The sequence below is a fragment of the Cyanistes caeruleus genome, chromosome 25 (genome assembly GCF_971803275.1).
Source record: "Cyanistes caeruleus chromosome 25, bCyaCae1.hap1.1, whole genome shotgun sequence".
Taxonomy (NCBI): Eukaryota; Metazoa; Chordata; class Aves; order Passeriformes; family Paridae; genus Cyanistes; species Cyanistes caeruleus.
The window spans coordinates 3,741,549-3,757,877 of record NC_141725.1 but is presented as its reverse complement, the minus strand read 5'-3'; the positions used below and the strand labels follow the sequence as shown (position 1 = coordinate 3,757,877).

Here is a 16,329-nt window from a genome sequence, read left to right as displayed (position 1 = left end):
CCAGAGCGCCCCGCCCCCCGCCGCCATTGGTCCGCATGCAAATGTTACGCGCGGCGGGGCCACGGGGCCGGGAGGGGGCGCGGTCGCAGCGCCGCCTCGCGGATGGGCGGGGGAACGGCGCCGTGCGCGGCGCGGGCCCCGGTAGAGCCGCGAAGGGGGGGCGGTTAACGAGGAGCAACGGAGGGGGGGGCGTGTTTAACGGTGGTTAATGAGGCTTTAACGGGGTTTAACTGGAGGTTCACGGGGAATAACGGGGGAGGTCACGGGGTACAACGGGGATTCACGCGGGGTTAATGGGGGCCGGCAGCCGTCGAGCTCCGGTCCCGGGGGCTCCCCGAAGCACCTCCTGTGCCCTACCGGCCGCGACGCCCGGGGCGGGGCTCCCGTTCCTCCGCCCCCGTGACGTCACTTCCCGCGGGCGGTGCCGGGCCCGGTGCCGCCGGTGCGGGCCGGGGGTGGAGGAGGCGGAGGGAGGTCGCGGTCCTGGTCCTGGTCTCCGTCCCGGTCCCGATCCCAGTCCCAGCGCGCCATGGTGGTGCTGCGGGGCGGCGCGGGCCCCGAGGAGCCGTTCCCGTGAGTGCGGGCCCGGGGCCGGGCGGGCCGTGGGGCGGTCGGGCCGGGCAGGAGCCCCCCGGGCTGTCCGTGCGGGCGGGGAGCGGCGGCGGCGCCTCCCGGGACAGCCCGTCCCCACCTCCCCGGCCCCGGGGGCGGTGTCAGCGCGGAGCCCGGGACCGGGATAATGAGCCTTATAATTAATGTTCATGCCGTCGAGGTCACGGTGCTCCCGGTTACCGGGGCTTGCGACCCGTGGCGGGGTCCCTCGTGGTGGCGGGGGTGGGCTGGAGCCCCCCGCTCGTGCACGGCTGTACCGGGGACTCGGGACCCTGCTGTCCCTGACAGCCCCGGCTGTCCCACGGCTCTGCCGGTCCCTGCCGCGCTCTGCTGCCCAAGGGTAAATGACAGGAATAGCTCCGAAGTGCCCCGGCAGAGAACAAGTTCCTCTTCCAGGAGCGTTCCCTGCCTGGAAGTGAGACGTGGAGCCACGAGTGTTTCTGTGCTCTGGTGTCCCCGGAGCTGCCCTGGGGGTAGTTGTGCTGTGATCCCCCAGGAATGACCTTTCCTGGGTCCCTTCTCAGCCTGGCTCAGCTGCCTGACTCAGAGGATACAGATGCTTGTCCGACACGGTCACTCGCTCTGGGGGCACTGTCCCGAGGTCACTGTCCCGAGGTCACTGTCCCGAGGTCACTGTCCCCTGTGAACCTCCAGGTTGGCACTGGGTGGAGGTGGCAGTGCCAGGGCAGACGTGGCAGTGCCAGGTGCCAGCCACAAACAGCCCTGGAGGCTTCAGGAAGAGAGCTGAGTGTGGCTCAGCCTGTTCCTCTCCCAGCCATGGGGCTCGGGGGGTCCCAGCTGCCCGGGGGTGCTCCCACCCTGCTGACACTGGTTTTTGACATCTCTTTCTTGGGCTGTGCCGCTGAGCCACGCCGGCTCCAGGGAGTGCCCTGCTCACAGCTGTGCACTCAAACCCCCGAGCTGGGGCCAGCGTAAGGTGACTCTCTCTGTTTATTCAGGTTTTTGTAACCATCTTTGTATCACAACTTGATCCACCAGCCCTGGTTGCTGCCTGGGGCAGGTTGGGTTACTACTCCCCACCCGTCCTCTGGGCATTGCCTTGATACCTGAGTCTCGTGTATTCTTTCCAAGCCCACCTTTGCCATGGTTTTCTCTCCAGCTTGGAAGAGGAAAGTTGTTTTTTTACACCCCCTCCCAGCAGCCAAGACTGTATCACTGCCCCCATGCAGGAAAAAGGGAAAAAAAATCAAGGTTTTGGCAACTGTGAGCCGCTGGCTGTTGGCCCGGGCTGCAATCAGACAGCACAACCTGCTCTGCCCTGTGCCCAGATCAGCTCTGTCGGGACCTGATTGCAGGACTGGAGCTTGCATGGGTCCCAGAGTGCTGGAAAGGAGAGGACACGGTGGGGACACGGCCCTGTGGATGGAGCGAGGCCGTGGTGCTGCCATGGCAGTGGAAACAGTGATGACTCTGGAGCTGTGCTGCAGCTCCCCATCCTGGATGGACTGTCCTAGGGTTTGTTTCAGGGGTGTTGATTTTCTCACCCATTTTCTGCTGCGCTAAAGGAAACCCACACAGCCCTGAGGGGAAGCTCCTTCACAAGTGAAGGCGGTGAAACTTCCTGTCTTTGGTGTTTAGTAAACTTTGAAACCCAAGCAGTTGCGTTCAGCACACGGTGAGCTGCTCTCCCCTCGTGTGGCTTCATTTTCCCATAAAATGCCTGAGTTTTATGGTCATTCCTAAGTTGTGCCTGTGGCTGAGCAGCACCCACGTTGTGAGCAGAGGCCGAGCGCCTTTGGGTGCCCCCAGGAGCTGGCAGTGCCCTGGCTGGGGCGGTGTTCCTGCTGCCCTCGAGAAGGAATGGCAGGGATCCCATTGGGATGATGGTGAGGTGCAGCAGGGGCCCAGCAGGAATGGATCCATTGTTCTGCTTCATGTGTGGCATGATTAATTACCCAGGTTAATTACCTGGCCCTTCCAGTGCTGGCACACAGCTGTTTTGAGCAGAGCCAGCCCTTGGAGGTGGCGGTGACCGAGGGGACAGGCCCCGTGGAGGATGCAGTGCCAATTGCAGTGACAATGGGGTGATGCTCTGCTGCCCCATCTCCCCCTGTCCTCAGGCTGCTGTAGCTGCCCCAGGCCCCTCAGGTGGGCTCATCCCTCCCGCTGTGTCCCCACAGGAGGATCGAGGACTGCCTGCCCCTGCTGGAGGACTCCCCCTCCAAGCGGTTCTCCCCGTCCAAGAGGAAGCAGTATTACATCAACAAGGCCATCCGCAACTCCGACCTCATCCCCAGGGCCAAGGGCCGCAAGAGCCTCCAGAGGCTGGAGAACAGTAAGGACCAGGGCAGGGTCTCTTCCTCGGGGCAAGGACAACCTCCCCTGAGCTGCGTGGCAAGTGGGGATATACTGGGGGCAAGGGGCCTCTCTGGAGGTGCTTCCTCCCCTCTCAGGCTCTGCTCTTCCCCCCAGCTCGCTACCTGATGACCCTTCTGGAGCAGGATGACTGTGGGAGCGACGAGGGAGAGCTCACCCACTCGGCCACTCCCAGCATCTTCACCGAGGCCTGTAACAATGAGACCTATGTGGAGGTGGGTACAGCCACCCACTGGGGGGGCCCTGGCATGGCATGGCATGCTTGTACCTCACTCCTCCATCCCTCTGCCTCCCTGGCCTGAGCTGCTGTGCCCCGGCTTCTGCCTGGTCTGGTGTCAGGCTGGGATCTGTGGGATCTGCTGCTGCCATGTGTGCCAGGGGGCGATGGCAAACTGGGGTCCCCAATCCATGGGGTGGGGGAATCTCCAGGCAGATCCTCTCATGGAGAGTTGTGCCTGCAGAGCAGCGGGTTCCTGGTGAGCTGCAGCACTTCCTCTGGCACAAGCCCCTTGCCAAACCCCCGTTGCCTCACACTGGCCCCGTAACCGGGTGTTTTGAAACGTGTTTTGAAACGGAGCACACTCCCTGGAGTGGTGCTCAGGGCCATCCCTGGGCACAGAGTGTGTGAGGAGGGGGCTCATGGGGTGTGGGGAGGGGCCCTGGGTGGCCGTGCACAGCCAGGTGCTCCCCACAGACCTCTGTAGTGGTGCTTGGTGGCTTCTGTTGGCAGATCTGGAACGACTTCATGAACCGGTCGGGAGAAGAGCAGGAGCGGGTCCTGCTCTACCTGGAGGAGGAAGCCAGGAAGAAGCACAGGAGGAAGCTGCCTGTCAAGAATGAAGACAAGTGGAAAGGTGCTGGGAGGGGACACAGGGTGGGGACAGCCTCTCCCTTTCCTTCCTTGTGTACATTCTGGGAAGGGTGGCCTTCCTTGAGGGCTGCACCCACTCCCTGTTAATGGTGGGGCCAGGGGATGCCTGAGCCCACCCCTGGGTGTGGCAGTGAGGGGGTTATGCCTGCAGACCTCCACCATGGACCAGGGAGGGTTTGTGGGAGCCAGAAATGGATGGGGCAACATCAGCCATCCCCCAAACCTCCTGTGCAGCATCCCCTCTGCACCCCCAAACCTCCTGTGCTGGGGAGGGCATTGCTGTTTTAGGGGTGACTGTGAAGGGGGTGGCCAGGGGGCCCTGGGGGGGACACTGGACCCTCCTGACAGGCAACACTGCAGGCTCTGGAGCTGTGAGCTCTGTCCAAATCCCTTCTCCGTTCTCCAGAGCTCCCAGCCTACACACCCCAGGAGTGCTTCCAGCGCATCAGCCGCCGCCTGCGTGCCACCCTGAAGCGGGGTCGCATCCCCATGGTGAGCTGGGGCCTTGGGACAGCAGGGCTGGGGCTGGCAGGGGTCCCTCCACAGCCGTGTCCCCAGAGCTGTGCCCTGACCTTGCGCAGGGCAGTGCCAAATTTCAGAGGAGCTCCTGGGAACGTGCTCCAGCGCTCGTGTGACCCCGCAGTGGTGGCTGGTTGCAGACAGACATCCCTCTCCCGGCAGATGGGTTTTCCTGGCTCAGTTCAGATTGTTCTGGCAGTTACAGGGCTTTTTTCAGTGGTTGTTTTCCAGTGTGTGTGCAGCGAGCAGCAGGTGACAGGTGAAACCGGGCATGTTTGTGCACGGGGACAACAATGGAGCCTTTGGGGTCTTCACGGTGGCCCACACAAGGCTATTTGGGGAAACTCCAATGTATTTTGAAAGGGGGTAAAAGTGCAGCAGCTGCTGAGCAGGAAGGAGAGAGGTGAGTGCAGCCCTGCACTGACTGCCCAGACACTTGCTCCACCAGCCCTGGGGGTGCTGGCTCCCTGCTCCCTCTGCTCTGTGAGGCTCTGTTTGTTTTCCTGGTGCTAATTAGAGCCTCTAAATGCAGCCTGGGCTCCTCCTTCCCACTGGCTTGTTTGTCTTCAAATGAGACATGTGTGCTGCTTGTCTCTGGGGTCACAGTGCTCTGGAGACCAGCAGAACACTGAGCTTTGACTGTCAGGAGGCACAAGGCTCCCCTGGCTGCTGTGAACACGAGGGATGGTGCCAGCCCTTGGCACACTCAGTGTGGAGTTGGCAGGAGCTGGGTCCTTCCCCACCTCAGGGGCTGGAGATGGGAGATGTCTCCTTTCCCTGCTGTCTCCCATGCAGATAACTTGCCTGGGAGCTGCTGGCAGTAAATCCTGGGGAGTCAGTTGTGCCAGGGCTGTGCCCACCACTGCCCCTTCCTCGCTGAGCCCCTGCCTCTCCTCACAGGGCACGCTGGAGGGGCTGGAGGAGGAGCTGCTGGCCTTCTTCTCTGTCACCCCCCACTCCGTCTACACGGCACTGATGGACAACAGGTACTTCCCCATCTCAGGGTCCTGGGCTCGGGGGCTCCCTGTGTCCCAGGGCTGCCACGGGCTGCAGAGGGGCTTGGGGAGCACAGGAGACCCCTTGGCCTCCCCTCAGCCGGGCCTGGGTCTCCATCTGGGGACACCCACCTGGCCTGGTCCCCGTGGAGCCCCAGGGGGAGGGATGCACCCGGGACTCCCTGTGCAGGGGCTTGTGGCACTCTGTGCTCCCCCTCTGCTCTGTGGCTCCCCGGGAGGATGGAAGGCAGAGCAGCCCGTGGGACACACACTGGTTGGGGACACGTTGGCTCTAACCCTGTCCTCTCTCCCCCAGCTTTGAGCGGCTCCTGCTCCACGCACTCTGCCAGTACATGGATCTCGTCTCTGCCAGTAAGAGCTGCGTGTCTGCTTGTTTTTAGCTTTGATTCTGATTTTGTTTTTGTTTTTCTCCTTCCCCTCCATCACTATCTCTCCTCTCCAGCTCAGCCTTTTCCTCCCTTCCTCCTCCCGGCCCCACCTCACCCTGGGGCTCACAGATAACCCCGCGGTCCCCACCCCTGCCTGCTTCCTCCCCACTGCTGCCCGGAGCTCCCTCAGCAGCCCCGGCCGTGGTCGCCAGCTCTGGCTGCAGCCGTGCACCCGAGGGTCGGGAAATTTGTGTGGTCCAAAGCAAGAATCAGCTCGTGGGGTCCCCTCTCCTACAGCTCTTTCCTCCTCCCAAGGAGCAGCCGTGCTCTCCTGCTGCCCTGGGCATCCCCAGAAGGTTTTGTTGCCAAGGCAGGGAAGGCATCAGGCTCCATCCTTCCAGAGGAGGCTCCGCTGCCCAGCTTTCACTGGAGCCGCTTGTGGCATCAGCCTGAGAGCGCTGATGATGAACGAGCCCGTGGTGCCGGCAGGGATGGGGCTGGGGATGGAGAGGACAGAGCACCGGGGAGCCTGTGCTCCCCAGGGAGAAGGGAAGGGCGGTGACTGGGCTGGGAGCGCCGTGTTGGAGACCCCCGAGGGGGGGGAACAGGGCTGTGCTGACCGCTCCATCCCACCCGCAGGTTCGGACATCGAAGGCAAACGTCAGATGAAAGTGAGCAACAAACACCGCGTGTTCCTGCCCCCCGAGCTGCTGCTCTCAGACTACCTGGGGCAGATGAGCTGATGCCCCGACAGCTGCCCTGCCCCTTGTGTGTCCGCTGCAGCCTCTCCTGGCCCTGCAGCCCTCGGACCCTCTGCTCCAGCAGCCGCTGCCCGGCGGGGCAGAGCTTGTGCTTGTGCCCTTGGGTGCGCTGGGACCGGCGTGGGCAGCTCGGGTCTGCCCGACACCGCTGCGGGTGCGGAGCTCAGGGTGCCTCTCACCCATCCCTCTCCCCGCACAGCCCTCCTGGAACTGTTTGTGTGTCTATTTATAACCCAGGTGTTTTTTAAAAATAATCAGGCGGGGCCACTCCCCCCTCCCCTCTCTGGCGCTGACGCTCGTGGGGTGATTTCGGTCCAGATTTTTCTGCGGTGAAACAGCTCCTGGCGGCTGCTGAGCAATCGCTGAGCCGGCGGAAGAGCCCGGGGGCTGCCGCGTTCCGGCACCCACAGCCCCGTGCCCACGGCGTGGCCCGGGGGGCTCGGCACCCTCGGGCAGGGCGGGGTGTGGGGAGCTCCGGGTACTTTTGCCCCGCACCCTGTGCTGTTCCCGCACGACGGGGCTGGTTTTTAAGTGTAATATAGCTTGTGTTTTTTATCACGTGTGTGTATATTTAGGTGTGTGTGTGTTTATGTGTGCGTGCTGGAGGGTGCAGCCTCCTTTCGGGGCTCTCTCTGCTTGTCCACAGCTGCCATGGGGGCAGATAGGGCATTTTGGGGGTCCCTCTGTGTGCCCCCCCGTGTTCCTGGCATGTTCCAAGGGCTGCTCGCAGGGTGTGCCCTGGGGATCTTTGCTGGTTGCTCTGTCCCATGATGACACCGACTGCCATTAACCATGGGGACCCCCAGAGCCAGGGGAGCCCCTCTCGCCTCCTTTGCTGGTGTGACTCTGGTACAGCTGCATTCAGGAACAATAAAGACGGTGCTCCCCTGCTCCGGCTCTGTCTCTCCGTGGGGCTGGGGAGGGGGTTTGGCGGGGCGGGGGGGTCGCGGGGCAGCCGGTTCGGCTCGGGTTGCCAAAGGTGGGTGCGGGGAGGTGCAAAAAATATGGAACGCTTCACGAATTTGCGTGTCATCCTTGCGCAGGGGCCATGCTAATCTTCTCTGTATCGTTCCAATTTTAGTATATGTGCTGCCGAAGCGAGCACGAATCCCTCTACCCCCACAGCGCAATTTAAAGGCTTGGAGTAGCAATGTTTTAAGGTTAGGGTAACTAAAGGTGGTTTGTTATTAAAGGCATAGGGAGCCCCTGAAGTTTTTCTCAGTCTGTCACCCCTTTATTTTCCTTGGATTTCCCTAAAATGTCCGAAATCTGCCGATTATGTTTGCTATCTGTGCCCGGTGGGTTCTGGGTAGTTTCTTATGCTAATTAGGGCCCCCGGCTGGCTCTCTGAGGGTGTCCACAGCGGTGCCTGAGCGCGCGGCTCAGGCGCGGCTGGGGCAGCCCGCGGAGGCGCCGGGGTCCTGGCGAGCGGCGGGTGCCGGTGAGTGCGGCCGGAGCGGGAGCGGCGGAGAGCTTCCTGAGGCAGCCCCGGCCCCCTCCTGTGGCATTCCTGCCAGCCCCGGGAACCTCCGGCACCTCCCCGTGTCCACCCCGAGTCCGTCCCCGGGATCCCCCGCCCGCCGTAGGGTCGGTACCCGCGCACCGCTCCCTCCGCCTCTCCCGGGACCGCCGGGTCTCTCCCGGTGCGGGGTTGTCCCCACCCGTGTCCTGAGGGCTGTGCCTTCCCCACAGCCGCTGGGGCTGGGGTCGGTGCGGGCCGTGCGGTGTGAGCGGCCTGGTGTCGCCCCCAGGCAGGAGCGAGGCTGTCCCGTGTCCCCTCAGGGCCGGGCCGGCGGGATGGACCTGGCGTACGTGTGCGAGTGGGAGAAGAAACCCAAGAGCAACCACTGCCCCTCCATCCCCCTCGTGTGCGCCTGGTCCTGCCGCAACCTCATCGCCTTCACCACCGACCTCCGCAATGAGGAGGAGAAAGGTACCGCGTGCCCCGTGGGAAATCTCTCCTGACAGCTCCCGGTGCTCTTGGCAAAGTCCAGGATCCGCTGAGCCGGAGCTCTGCCCTGCCCCTGACAGCTCCCGGCTGCTGCTCCTCCTTTTCCTTCCATCCCTCAGCCTCTGGCAGTGTCTAACACGTGTTCCCAGGGAGTGGGTTTGTTTCCCCTAAACCAGGACCAGCCCCACCTCGGTGTCTGGCCCCTCACTGAGTTCCCAGCACAGTTGCTATGCTACCCCAAGTCATTTCTATAAAATATTGTATGTTTTCCCTGCATCAGCTGAGGCTCAGAAACAGTGACAAGGGACAGGGAGTGACTTCTCTGTTCATGCAGATCTCACCCACATGGTCCATATCATTGACACCGAGCACCCCTGGGATGTCTACTCTGTGAACTCGGGCCACACTGAAGTCATCACATGTCTGGAGTGGGATCAGTCAGGTGGGCTGGCATCCCCTCCTCATTGTCACTGTGTCCCACCTGTGCTGTGCATGTCCCCAAACAATTCCTTGTGGGGTTTTGGCTGTTCCCCCTGTTCTCATGCAGTGTCATTGTCACAGGCTCCAGGCTGCTCTCGGCAGATGCTGATGGCCACATCAAGTGCTGGAGCATGACAGATCACCTGGCCAACAGCTGGGAGAACACGGTGGGCAGCGTGGTGGAGGGGGACCCGGTGGTGGCCCTGTCCTGGCTGCACAACGGCGTCAAGCTGGCGTTGCACGTGGAGAAGGTTTGTCTCAGCATCCTGAGGGACCTGGGCTGGAACTCGGGCTCAGGTCTGGGCAAAGAGCTCAAGATCCTGCCTGTGTTCCATGCTCTGGGCTCTCTTGTGGCCTTGGGGAGTTTTCTAGTCAAGGAGAAGTCAGATTCCTGCTTCCTGCTGAATTCCGAGGGGTTTGGAGCCTTGTTTCTCTTGGTGTTTCAGATGTGTCTCCCTTAGGCTGGTTCCTCAGTTCTAGGCAGGAACCTGCAGATAGAGCAGTTCTTTCCTTACCAGTTGTAATTCAGAAGAAATGCATTCAGGGTACTGAGGTTTGATCCAGGGATTTGGATACAGGGATGCGCTCCTTGTTTGGAAACTTGTGATTCTGCAGATTCTGAAAGCCCAAAGATGCCAAGCACAAGTTCCCTGCTTGTGTTTTTTTTTAACTCCAGGGACATCCCACATAAATCCTGCCCCTCTCCCAGGAGAAGACCTCCACAGACACAAATTTTGGGTGCAAACACCTAGGTTTTGTTGACCTTTGTTACAGTCTGGAGCCTCGAACTTTGGCGAGAAGTTTTCCCGGGTGAAGTTCTCTCCGTCACTGACGCTGTTTGGTGGGAAGCCCATGGAGGGCTGGATTGCCGTGACCATCAGCGGGCTGGTCACCGTGTCCCTCCTCAAGCCCAACGGGCAGGTGCTGACGGCCACCGAGAGCCTGTGCCGCCTCCGCTGCCGCGTGGCCTTGGCCGACGTCGCCTTCACGGGTGGGGGCAACATCGTGGTGGCCACGTCTGACGGCAGCAGCACGTCCCCCGTGCAGTTCTACAAGGTCTGCGTCAGCGTGGTGAACGAGAAGTGCAAGATCGACACCGAGATCCTGCCGTCCCTCTTCATGCGCTGCACCACGGACCCCGCGCGCAAGGACAAGTACCCGGCCATCACCCACCTCAAGTTCCTGGCTCGGGACATGTCAGAACAGGTGGGCAGCTGCTCTTTGCTCCACCTCGCCTTCCTCAGAGGGTCTGCAGGTGACCAGCATGTCCTGCAATACCCTTGGCATTCCTAGTTGGCCTTCTGGGAAGGGACCTCACCATCACCTCCCGCTGATTTCATCCTCTGCTTTTGGTGGAGCGTGACCTGAGTGGGAGCAGGACCCTGGAAGTGCAGGGTGGGAATGACCAGGGCAGTGACCTCCCTGTTGTGACGCTCGTGGTGGGGGTGCTCTGTTCTGCAGGTGCTGCTTTGTGCTTCCAGCCAAAACAACAGCATTGTGGAGTGCTGGTCCCTTAGGAAGGAGGGCCTGCCTGTCAACAACATCTTCCAGCAAATCTCTCCTGTGGGTAAGTGTCTGCACTGGGGACTCTAAAGAACAGGAGCTCAGCCTGAGGGAAAAAGCAGTACAGTTCCTCATATCTATTATCCCATATATGGTATTTTTCAGAATCTCATGTTTATTTTCAGGTGTTCCCTGCCCATGCTGTCTGTTTGCATCATAGACAGCAACTTGCTATTTCCAGGAAGGCGTTTGGTTGTTGCTTTAATTCATAAAAGACATTTTCTGTGTTTTGCTGCACAGCTGCCCTTCCTGCCGCCAGGCAAAGGATTTGGGAGAAAAGGCTCCCAAAGGACAAGGATCGAGCAGCAGAGCTGGATTAATCCCCTGCCCCGGCTTCCTGGGCTCCACCTGATCTCAGATAGAATAGAATTAATCAGGGCAGTTTGGTGAAATATAAAGGATTATTGTATATAAAGATCTTAATCACCCACAGCAGAGCTTCCCATCAAGAGAGATTTAGCAAAACATGTTGTTTGTATAATTCAGGAAAAAAAACAAGGAAATATGAGGGAAACATACTGGAAATATATGGGGAATATACCAGTGCCTGATCTGTGATCCTGCTTGGTTGGGGAGTGTGGGCAGAAATAGGGGATGGATTTTCTGATCTCTCTGGCACAAAATTCTCACTCATTTGCTTATTTTCCCGAGTGGGAGACAAGCAGCCCATGATCCTGAAGTGGCGGATCCTGTCTGCCACCAACGACCTGGACCGGGTGTCGGCCGTGGCGCTGCCAAAGCTGCCAATCTCCCTGACCAACACCGATCTGAAGGTGGCAAATGACACAAAGTTCTTCCCTGGACTGGGTAAGGAGTTCCTGTTGACTTCATCCTAAACATGTGGCTTTTGCCCAAGATTTCACCAGCTGAGCTGTAGCTGAAGTAAAGCATATGGAATGCTGAAGGAAAACTTTCAAACAGGATGTCTTCCCAGCCATCCTGTTGTGTTTCCCATTGTGGGAAGAGGTGTGAAATGCTGATGACGAGGCCGTGAGCCCCCAACCCTTTGGCTTTTCCCTGGACTCCAGTGGTGGCCACTGCTTGGGTGAGGGCTCTGCCACGCTGGGAGGATCTCCTTGCTCAGCCTCGCTTGTCTCCTGTCCCCAGGCCTGGCCTTGGCTTTCCATGATGGCAGTGTCCACATCGTGCACCGGCTGTCCCTGCAGATGATGGCCGTGTTCTACGGCTCCTCCTCGCAGCGCCCCGTGGATGAGCCGGCCCTCAAGCGCCCGCGCACCGCGGGGCCCCTGGTGCACTTCAAGGCCATGCAGCTCTCCTGGACCTCGCTGGCCCTGGCTGGCGTGGACAGTCACGGGAAGGTTGGTGCTCTCTCATGGTGGGGTTATTTCTCACCCCGGCTCTCTGAGGGGTGATGGGTTGCTCAGAAAACATTGGGAATTCCAGCTGTGAGATCCGTATTGGAAAGGGATGTATCCTGTCAGTGCAGGAACTGTCACTAGGTCAGGACTGAGCTTCATTGGGCCCCGTGTTGTGTTGTAGCTTTGTGGGATGATTTCAAGCCCGCTCCTGAAGCCAGTTTCCCTTTGGTTCCTCCCTTCAAGCTGAGCATGCTCCGCATCTCCCCCTCCATGGGCCACGTGCTGGACATGAACATGTCCCTGCGGCACTTGCTGTTCCTGCTGGAGTACTGCATGGTGACCGGCTACGACTGGTGGGACATCCTGCTCCACGTCCAGCCCAGCATGGTGCAGAACCTGGTGGAGAAGCTGCACGAGGAGTACATGCGTCAGAACGCGGCCCTGCAGCAGGTGGCTGGCTGGGAGCTCTGGGCTCCCTCCCAGGGTGGGCATGGGGGGCGTTCAGGGGCTCGGAGTGAGGAGCAGCCAGTGGCAGTCCTCAGGATATTGGTGGCTCTGCCTGGCCGTGCTCTGAGTGCCTGGCTCGGGCAGTGATAGAGCTGGGAAGAGCTTCCACGTCAACAACCTTCACTTTCACTGACATCAGCAGGGTCTCTACCTGGTGGAAACTTGGGGTGAGATGGTGAAGTCTATTTTTGGCAGATTCTGGGAACAGCAGCACGTGCCCAGCGCTGTGCTCACGTGCGCAGCCTTCACTGTTCCTGTCACTCCTGCGGCAAAAAGGGAGAGCAGAGAATAAAGCACCAGCAGCAGCAGCAGCAGAAACTTTAATGAGCTTATGCTAATTCCTGCCTTTCCTTGTGCCTTTTGCTGCGTTTCCCCATGGCTCAGGTGCTCTCCACACGCATTGTTGCCATGAAGGCGTCGCTGTGCAAGCTCTCCTCCAGCACCATCGCCCGTGTGTGTGACTACCACGCCAAGCTCTTCCTCATCGCCATCAGCTGCACCCTGAAGTCGCTGCTGCGTCCACACTTCCTCAACACCCCTGACAAGAGCCCCGGGGACCGGCTCACCGAGATCTGCTCCAAGATCACGGATGTAGGTACTGACTGCTCACAGCATCCTGCCTTCCCAGGGCTTGGACTGTTCCCTGTGGTGTCACAGTCTCATAGTAACTCCTGGGTTTGAGGAGGAGGAGGAGAAGGGTGACCTCTGCAGGGATGGTGAGAGGTTTGGATCCATCTTCCTGAGCCAGGCAATGTCTTGCTTCCCTTCCAGACATTGACAAGGTGATGATTAACCTGAAAACGGAAGAGTTTGTCCTGGAGATGACAACGTTGCAGTCCCTGCAGCAGCTCATCCAGTGGGTGGGGGATTTTGTGCTCTACCTGCTGGCCAGCCTTCCCAACCAGGTGAGACCTGGAGTGCCAGGAGCATGCTGAGAGGACACAAACACCCGTGGGCAGTGCTGGGGAGCTTTAGCACTGGGGAGTAGTAGAGAACAGCAGAATTCGAGAATGGCCCTTCCCATGCCCATCTGGGTCTGGCGACCAGCACAGTACCTGAGGGATTTGGGGACACTCCTCCTTCAGCTCTGCAGAGGTGTCACCTTCAGGTGACCTTCCACCAACCCCAGCAGCAGGTTCCATAGGGTGTGTGCTGCTGGAAGCAGGAGCTGTCTGGATGCAGTGTGGTGGCTGGGGCCGGTGTGACCCTCACCTGGGCTGGTGTGAGCCCACCCAGGCCTGTGTGACCCCCAGCCACGCCGCTGTCCCCCCACAGGGCTCCCCGGTGCGTCCTGGCCACAGCTTCCTGCGCGACGGCGCGTCCCTCGGCATGTTCCGGGAGCTCATGGTGGTGATCCGCATCTGGGGGCTGCTGAAGCCCAGCTGCCTCCCCGTGTACACAGCAACTTCGGACACCCAGGACAGCATGTCCCTGCTCTTCCGGCTCCTGACCAAGCTCTGGCTGTGCTGTGAGTGTGGCCGGTTCCCTGAACCGTAATTCTTGCAGCAGTGGGGTGGGACGTGACTCCAAGGGGGTCTGGCACGTTGAGAAAGGGCAAGTGCAGCTGCCAAGGTTATTGTTTTCCAGGCTGAGTTGGCAGTGGAGGAGGAGGCTGCACACAGCTCTCTGGAGCTCTGAGGGAGAAATGTAAAGGTCACAAGGTTCTTTCCTTTATTTCCCACGCAGGCCGTGAGGAAAATCACATCACGGAGCCTGATGATGCCCTGATCGATGAGTGCTGCCTCCTGCCCAGCCAGCTGCTCATTCCCAACATTGACTGGCTGCCCATCAACGATGGCATCATCAGCAAGCTGCAGAACAAGCAGCTGGTTCGGCTGCAGTTTGGGAAGGCTCCCGGGCTCGTTGGGCACACTGTCTCTTCCCAGTTCGATGCCTTTGTCAGGTACAGACCCCTGGAACGAGTCAGTGCCGTGGTGAAAAGGAGTCTTGGCAGCTCTGAGGTTTGGCTTGTCTCCTTGCTGCTGTGACCCAGGAGCAGTTTGTCCTCTCTGCTCGAATCTGCTTCTCAGCTTGTGATGGGCTGGGAATTTTAAGTGCTGAAAAGTGATAGCAAATGGGGGGAAAAACCCCATTAATTAATGTGATTAATTGTGTTGTTGTGACAATGAATCTCATGGTACTGGATGGGCAAGTGAGCAGAGCCTCTGCCATGCTGGCCAGTGAGATGCAGCTCCCTGTCCTGGGAGCAGCTCATGGAAAGTGGCACTTTAGGAAAGTCCTGTTCTCCCTCCCCAGGGCCCCTGGACAGCCCAAAATTGACCACCTAAGGCGGCTGCACCTGGGCGCGTACCCAACAGAGGAATGCAAGTCCTGTACCAGGTAAGTGACACCTGCAGTGGAGCTTGGGCAGGACTTGGGCTGTCCTGTGTCCTTCAGGAGCTCTCTGAGGCTGGTTTGGGCTGTGGTTAAGGTGTCCCCAACCTGGGATGCCCTTGTGATTGTCAGAGGGTGGCCTGGCCCTTGGGTTAAAAATCAAACAGATAAAGCTTTTAAAGTAATCTGGCCTGGAGGAGACCCTACAGTAACTCCTTTATGTGATGCCCAGTTCTGTTGGTGTGGTCATTAAAGCACCTGTGTGGTCATAGCAGGGCTGGAGGGAGGAATCACCTCCTGACCCCCCTGATTTTGGGGTCATCTTTCCACCAGGCTTGCATTTCATTCTGCCCTACTCATCCACCCTCATGGGAGAGCCTGGATTTCAGGATAATGGCTCAGGGAACAAACATCCATCTAAGTCATGTGATTGAATTAGCTTTAATTACTGGTTTTAATAGAAAGCAGATCATTTTTGTGAGATGACTGTCAGTTGTTTCATGCATAAACAACAGCTGGGGCTGTTCCTTGCCAGGCTCCAGCTCCAGCAGAGCCCTCAGCGGGATTGTTGCTCGCTGGTTTCAGCTGGTTTTGGTGCTCACAAGTGTCACCTGCAGATGACAGGAGCTGGTTTCCCCCAGGGAACCCAGATCCCTGTGTGATCCATGCAGCACCCTCCGTGTCCCCCCAGGTGTGGCTGTGTCACCATGCTGAAGTCGCCCAACAAGGTGACAGCAGTGAAGCAGTGGGAGCAGCGCTGGATCAAGAACTGCCTGTGTGGGGGGCTGTGGAGGAAGATGCCCCTCAGCTACTCCTGAGCCCTTCCCGGGGTGCAGTGGGAGCCAAGAGCTGCACAGAGCTCCCTTCACCGAGGTTTTGGGACAAGGGAATGGCAGCTCCTTTCCCTCCTGCTGGAAAAGCTGCTGCTGTTCATCCTTGGTTGAGCTGTGCTAGAAAACAGAGCTGAGGGAGCTCTGCCTGTTTTACCAGGGAAGAGCTGGAAAGGAATGCCAGAGGTTTCCCCATCATTTGGGGCCCAGGAGGGGAGAGTCTGGTTGTGTTTTGGGGCTGTGCCAACATAGCAGTGATGTGCTGGCAGCTGCCCTGGCCTAGGCAGAGTGGTGATGGGGCAGCTGGTGAGGAGCAGAGCCCAGCTGAGGGGAGCACAGCTGGTACCTCACAACCATCCTGTGCCTCCGGCTCCACGTGGGCTGGGCATTCCTGATCCTGCTGCAAACTCATCCCTGAGACAGGAGTTGGCTCCTGTGTGCCCATCGGTGGTGGATGGGAGCAGGAATGTGAGTGCTGCCTTTGCCTCTCCTTATTGTAAATAAAATTTCTCCTAATTTTGTACAGAACCATGTGGTTTGTTTCTGTGGTGTGACGTGGCTGCCCAGCGTGGGGCTGGGGCAGCAGGAGGGCTGCCAGAGCATCTGTCAGGAAAGGAACCACCATCGCTGGGAAAAGGGGAAGTGGATGTTTTCAAGGTTCACCTTATTTTCCTCACTCGAGGAAAAAACATCAGATCCTTGGAGTTGTGTAAGCCTCCAGCTTCAGCAAGGCTGGACACTTGAGCTTGCCAGAGGAGGAGCATTTCTGGTGCAGCCAAAACTCCTTTCAGACTTTTGCCCTCCTTTGCCCTCAGCTGCTGCTGCCCCAGGCAGGAAATCACAACCTCCCGGAGCCAGCAT

General features: G+C 59.3%; 2 protein-coding genes and 1 non-coding gene across 7 annotated transcripts; 2 read left to right on the top strand and 1 right to left on the bottom strand.

Annotated features, from left to right (window-relative positions):
* Positions 1-87: 87 nt before the first annotated feature.
* R3HDM4 (R3H domain containing 4) lies at positions 88-7,374 on the top strand. Its single transcript, XM_086862581.1, has 8 exons — positions 88-573; positions 2,754-2,908; positions 3,046-3,164; positions 3,680-3,803; positions 4,227-4,312; positions 5,240-5,325; positions 5,651-5,706; positions 6,363-7,374. The coding sequence occupies exons 1-8, from the start codon at positions 530-532 to the stop codon at positions 6,464-6,466; spliced, it is 774 nt and encodes a 257-aa protein (XP_086718707.1). The 5' UTR covers positions 88-529; the 3' UTR covers positions 6,467-7,374.
* Positions 7,375-7,482: 108 nt separating this feature from the next.
* On the bottom strand, positions 7,483-7,589 carry LOC147649340 (U6 spliceosomal RNA). Its single transcript, XR_015279283.1, has one exon. It is a non-coding gene; the product is annotated as a U6 spliceosomal RNA (small nuclear RNA).
* Positions 7,590-7,835: 246 nt separating this feature from the next.
* On the top strand, positions 7,836-15,996 carry MED16 (mediator complex subunit 16). Of its 5 annotated transcripts, none has more exons than XM_086862556.1 (15): positions 7,836-7,925; positions 8,236-8,417; positions 8,770-8,877; positions 8,997-9,166; positions 9,690-10,121; positions 10,377-10,482; positions 11,130-11,285; positions 11,586-11,797; positions 12,041-12,247; positions 12,689-12,899; positions 13,076-13,209; positions 13,580-13,772; positions 13,991-14,207; positions 14,561-14,644; positions 15,330-15,996. In XM_086862556.1, exons 2-15 carry the CDS (start codon positions 8,282-8,284, stop codon positions 15,454-15,456), a joined length of 2,493 nt encoding a protein of 830 aa, XP_086718682.1. In that variant the 5' UTR covers positions 7,836-7,925; positions 8,236-8,281; the 3' UTR covers positions 15,457-15,996. The 5 variants fall into 5 exon arrangements, with proteins under 5 accessions (XP_086718682.1, XP_086718683.1, XP_086718680.1 ...); XM_086862557.1 differs by having other exon boundaries at positions 7,845-8,071; XM_086862554.1 differs by having other exon boundaries at positions 7,846-7,925; positions 8,267-8,417.
* Positions 15,997-16,329: the final 333 nt, after the last annotated feature.

Coding starts and splice junctions, on each gene's coding strand:
- R3HDM4 (XM_086862581.1), top strand. CDS start 530: ATGGTGGTGCTGCGGGGCGGCGCGGGCCCCGAGGAGCCGTTCCC. Junction 3,165..3,679: donor ACAATGAGACCTATGTGGAG/GTGGGTACAGCC, acceptor TTCTGTTGGCAG/ATCTGGAACGACTTCATGAA. Junction 4,313..5,239: donor AGCGGGGTCGCATCCCCATG/GTGAGCTGGGGC, acceptor CTCTCCTCACAG/GGCACGCTGGAGGGGCTGGA.
- MED16 (XM_086862556.1), top strand. CDS start 8,282: ATGGACCTGGCGTACGTGTGCGAGTGGGAGAAGAAACCCAAGAGCAAC. Junction 9,167..9,689: donor TGGCGTTGCACGTGGAGAAG/GTTTGTCTCAGC, acceptor CCTTTGTTACAG/TCTGGAGCCTCGAACTTTGG. Junction 13,210..13,579: donor TGGCCAGCCTTCCCAACCAG/GTGAGACCTGGA, acceptor GTCCCCCCACAG/GGCTCCCCGGTGCGTCCTGG.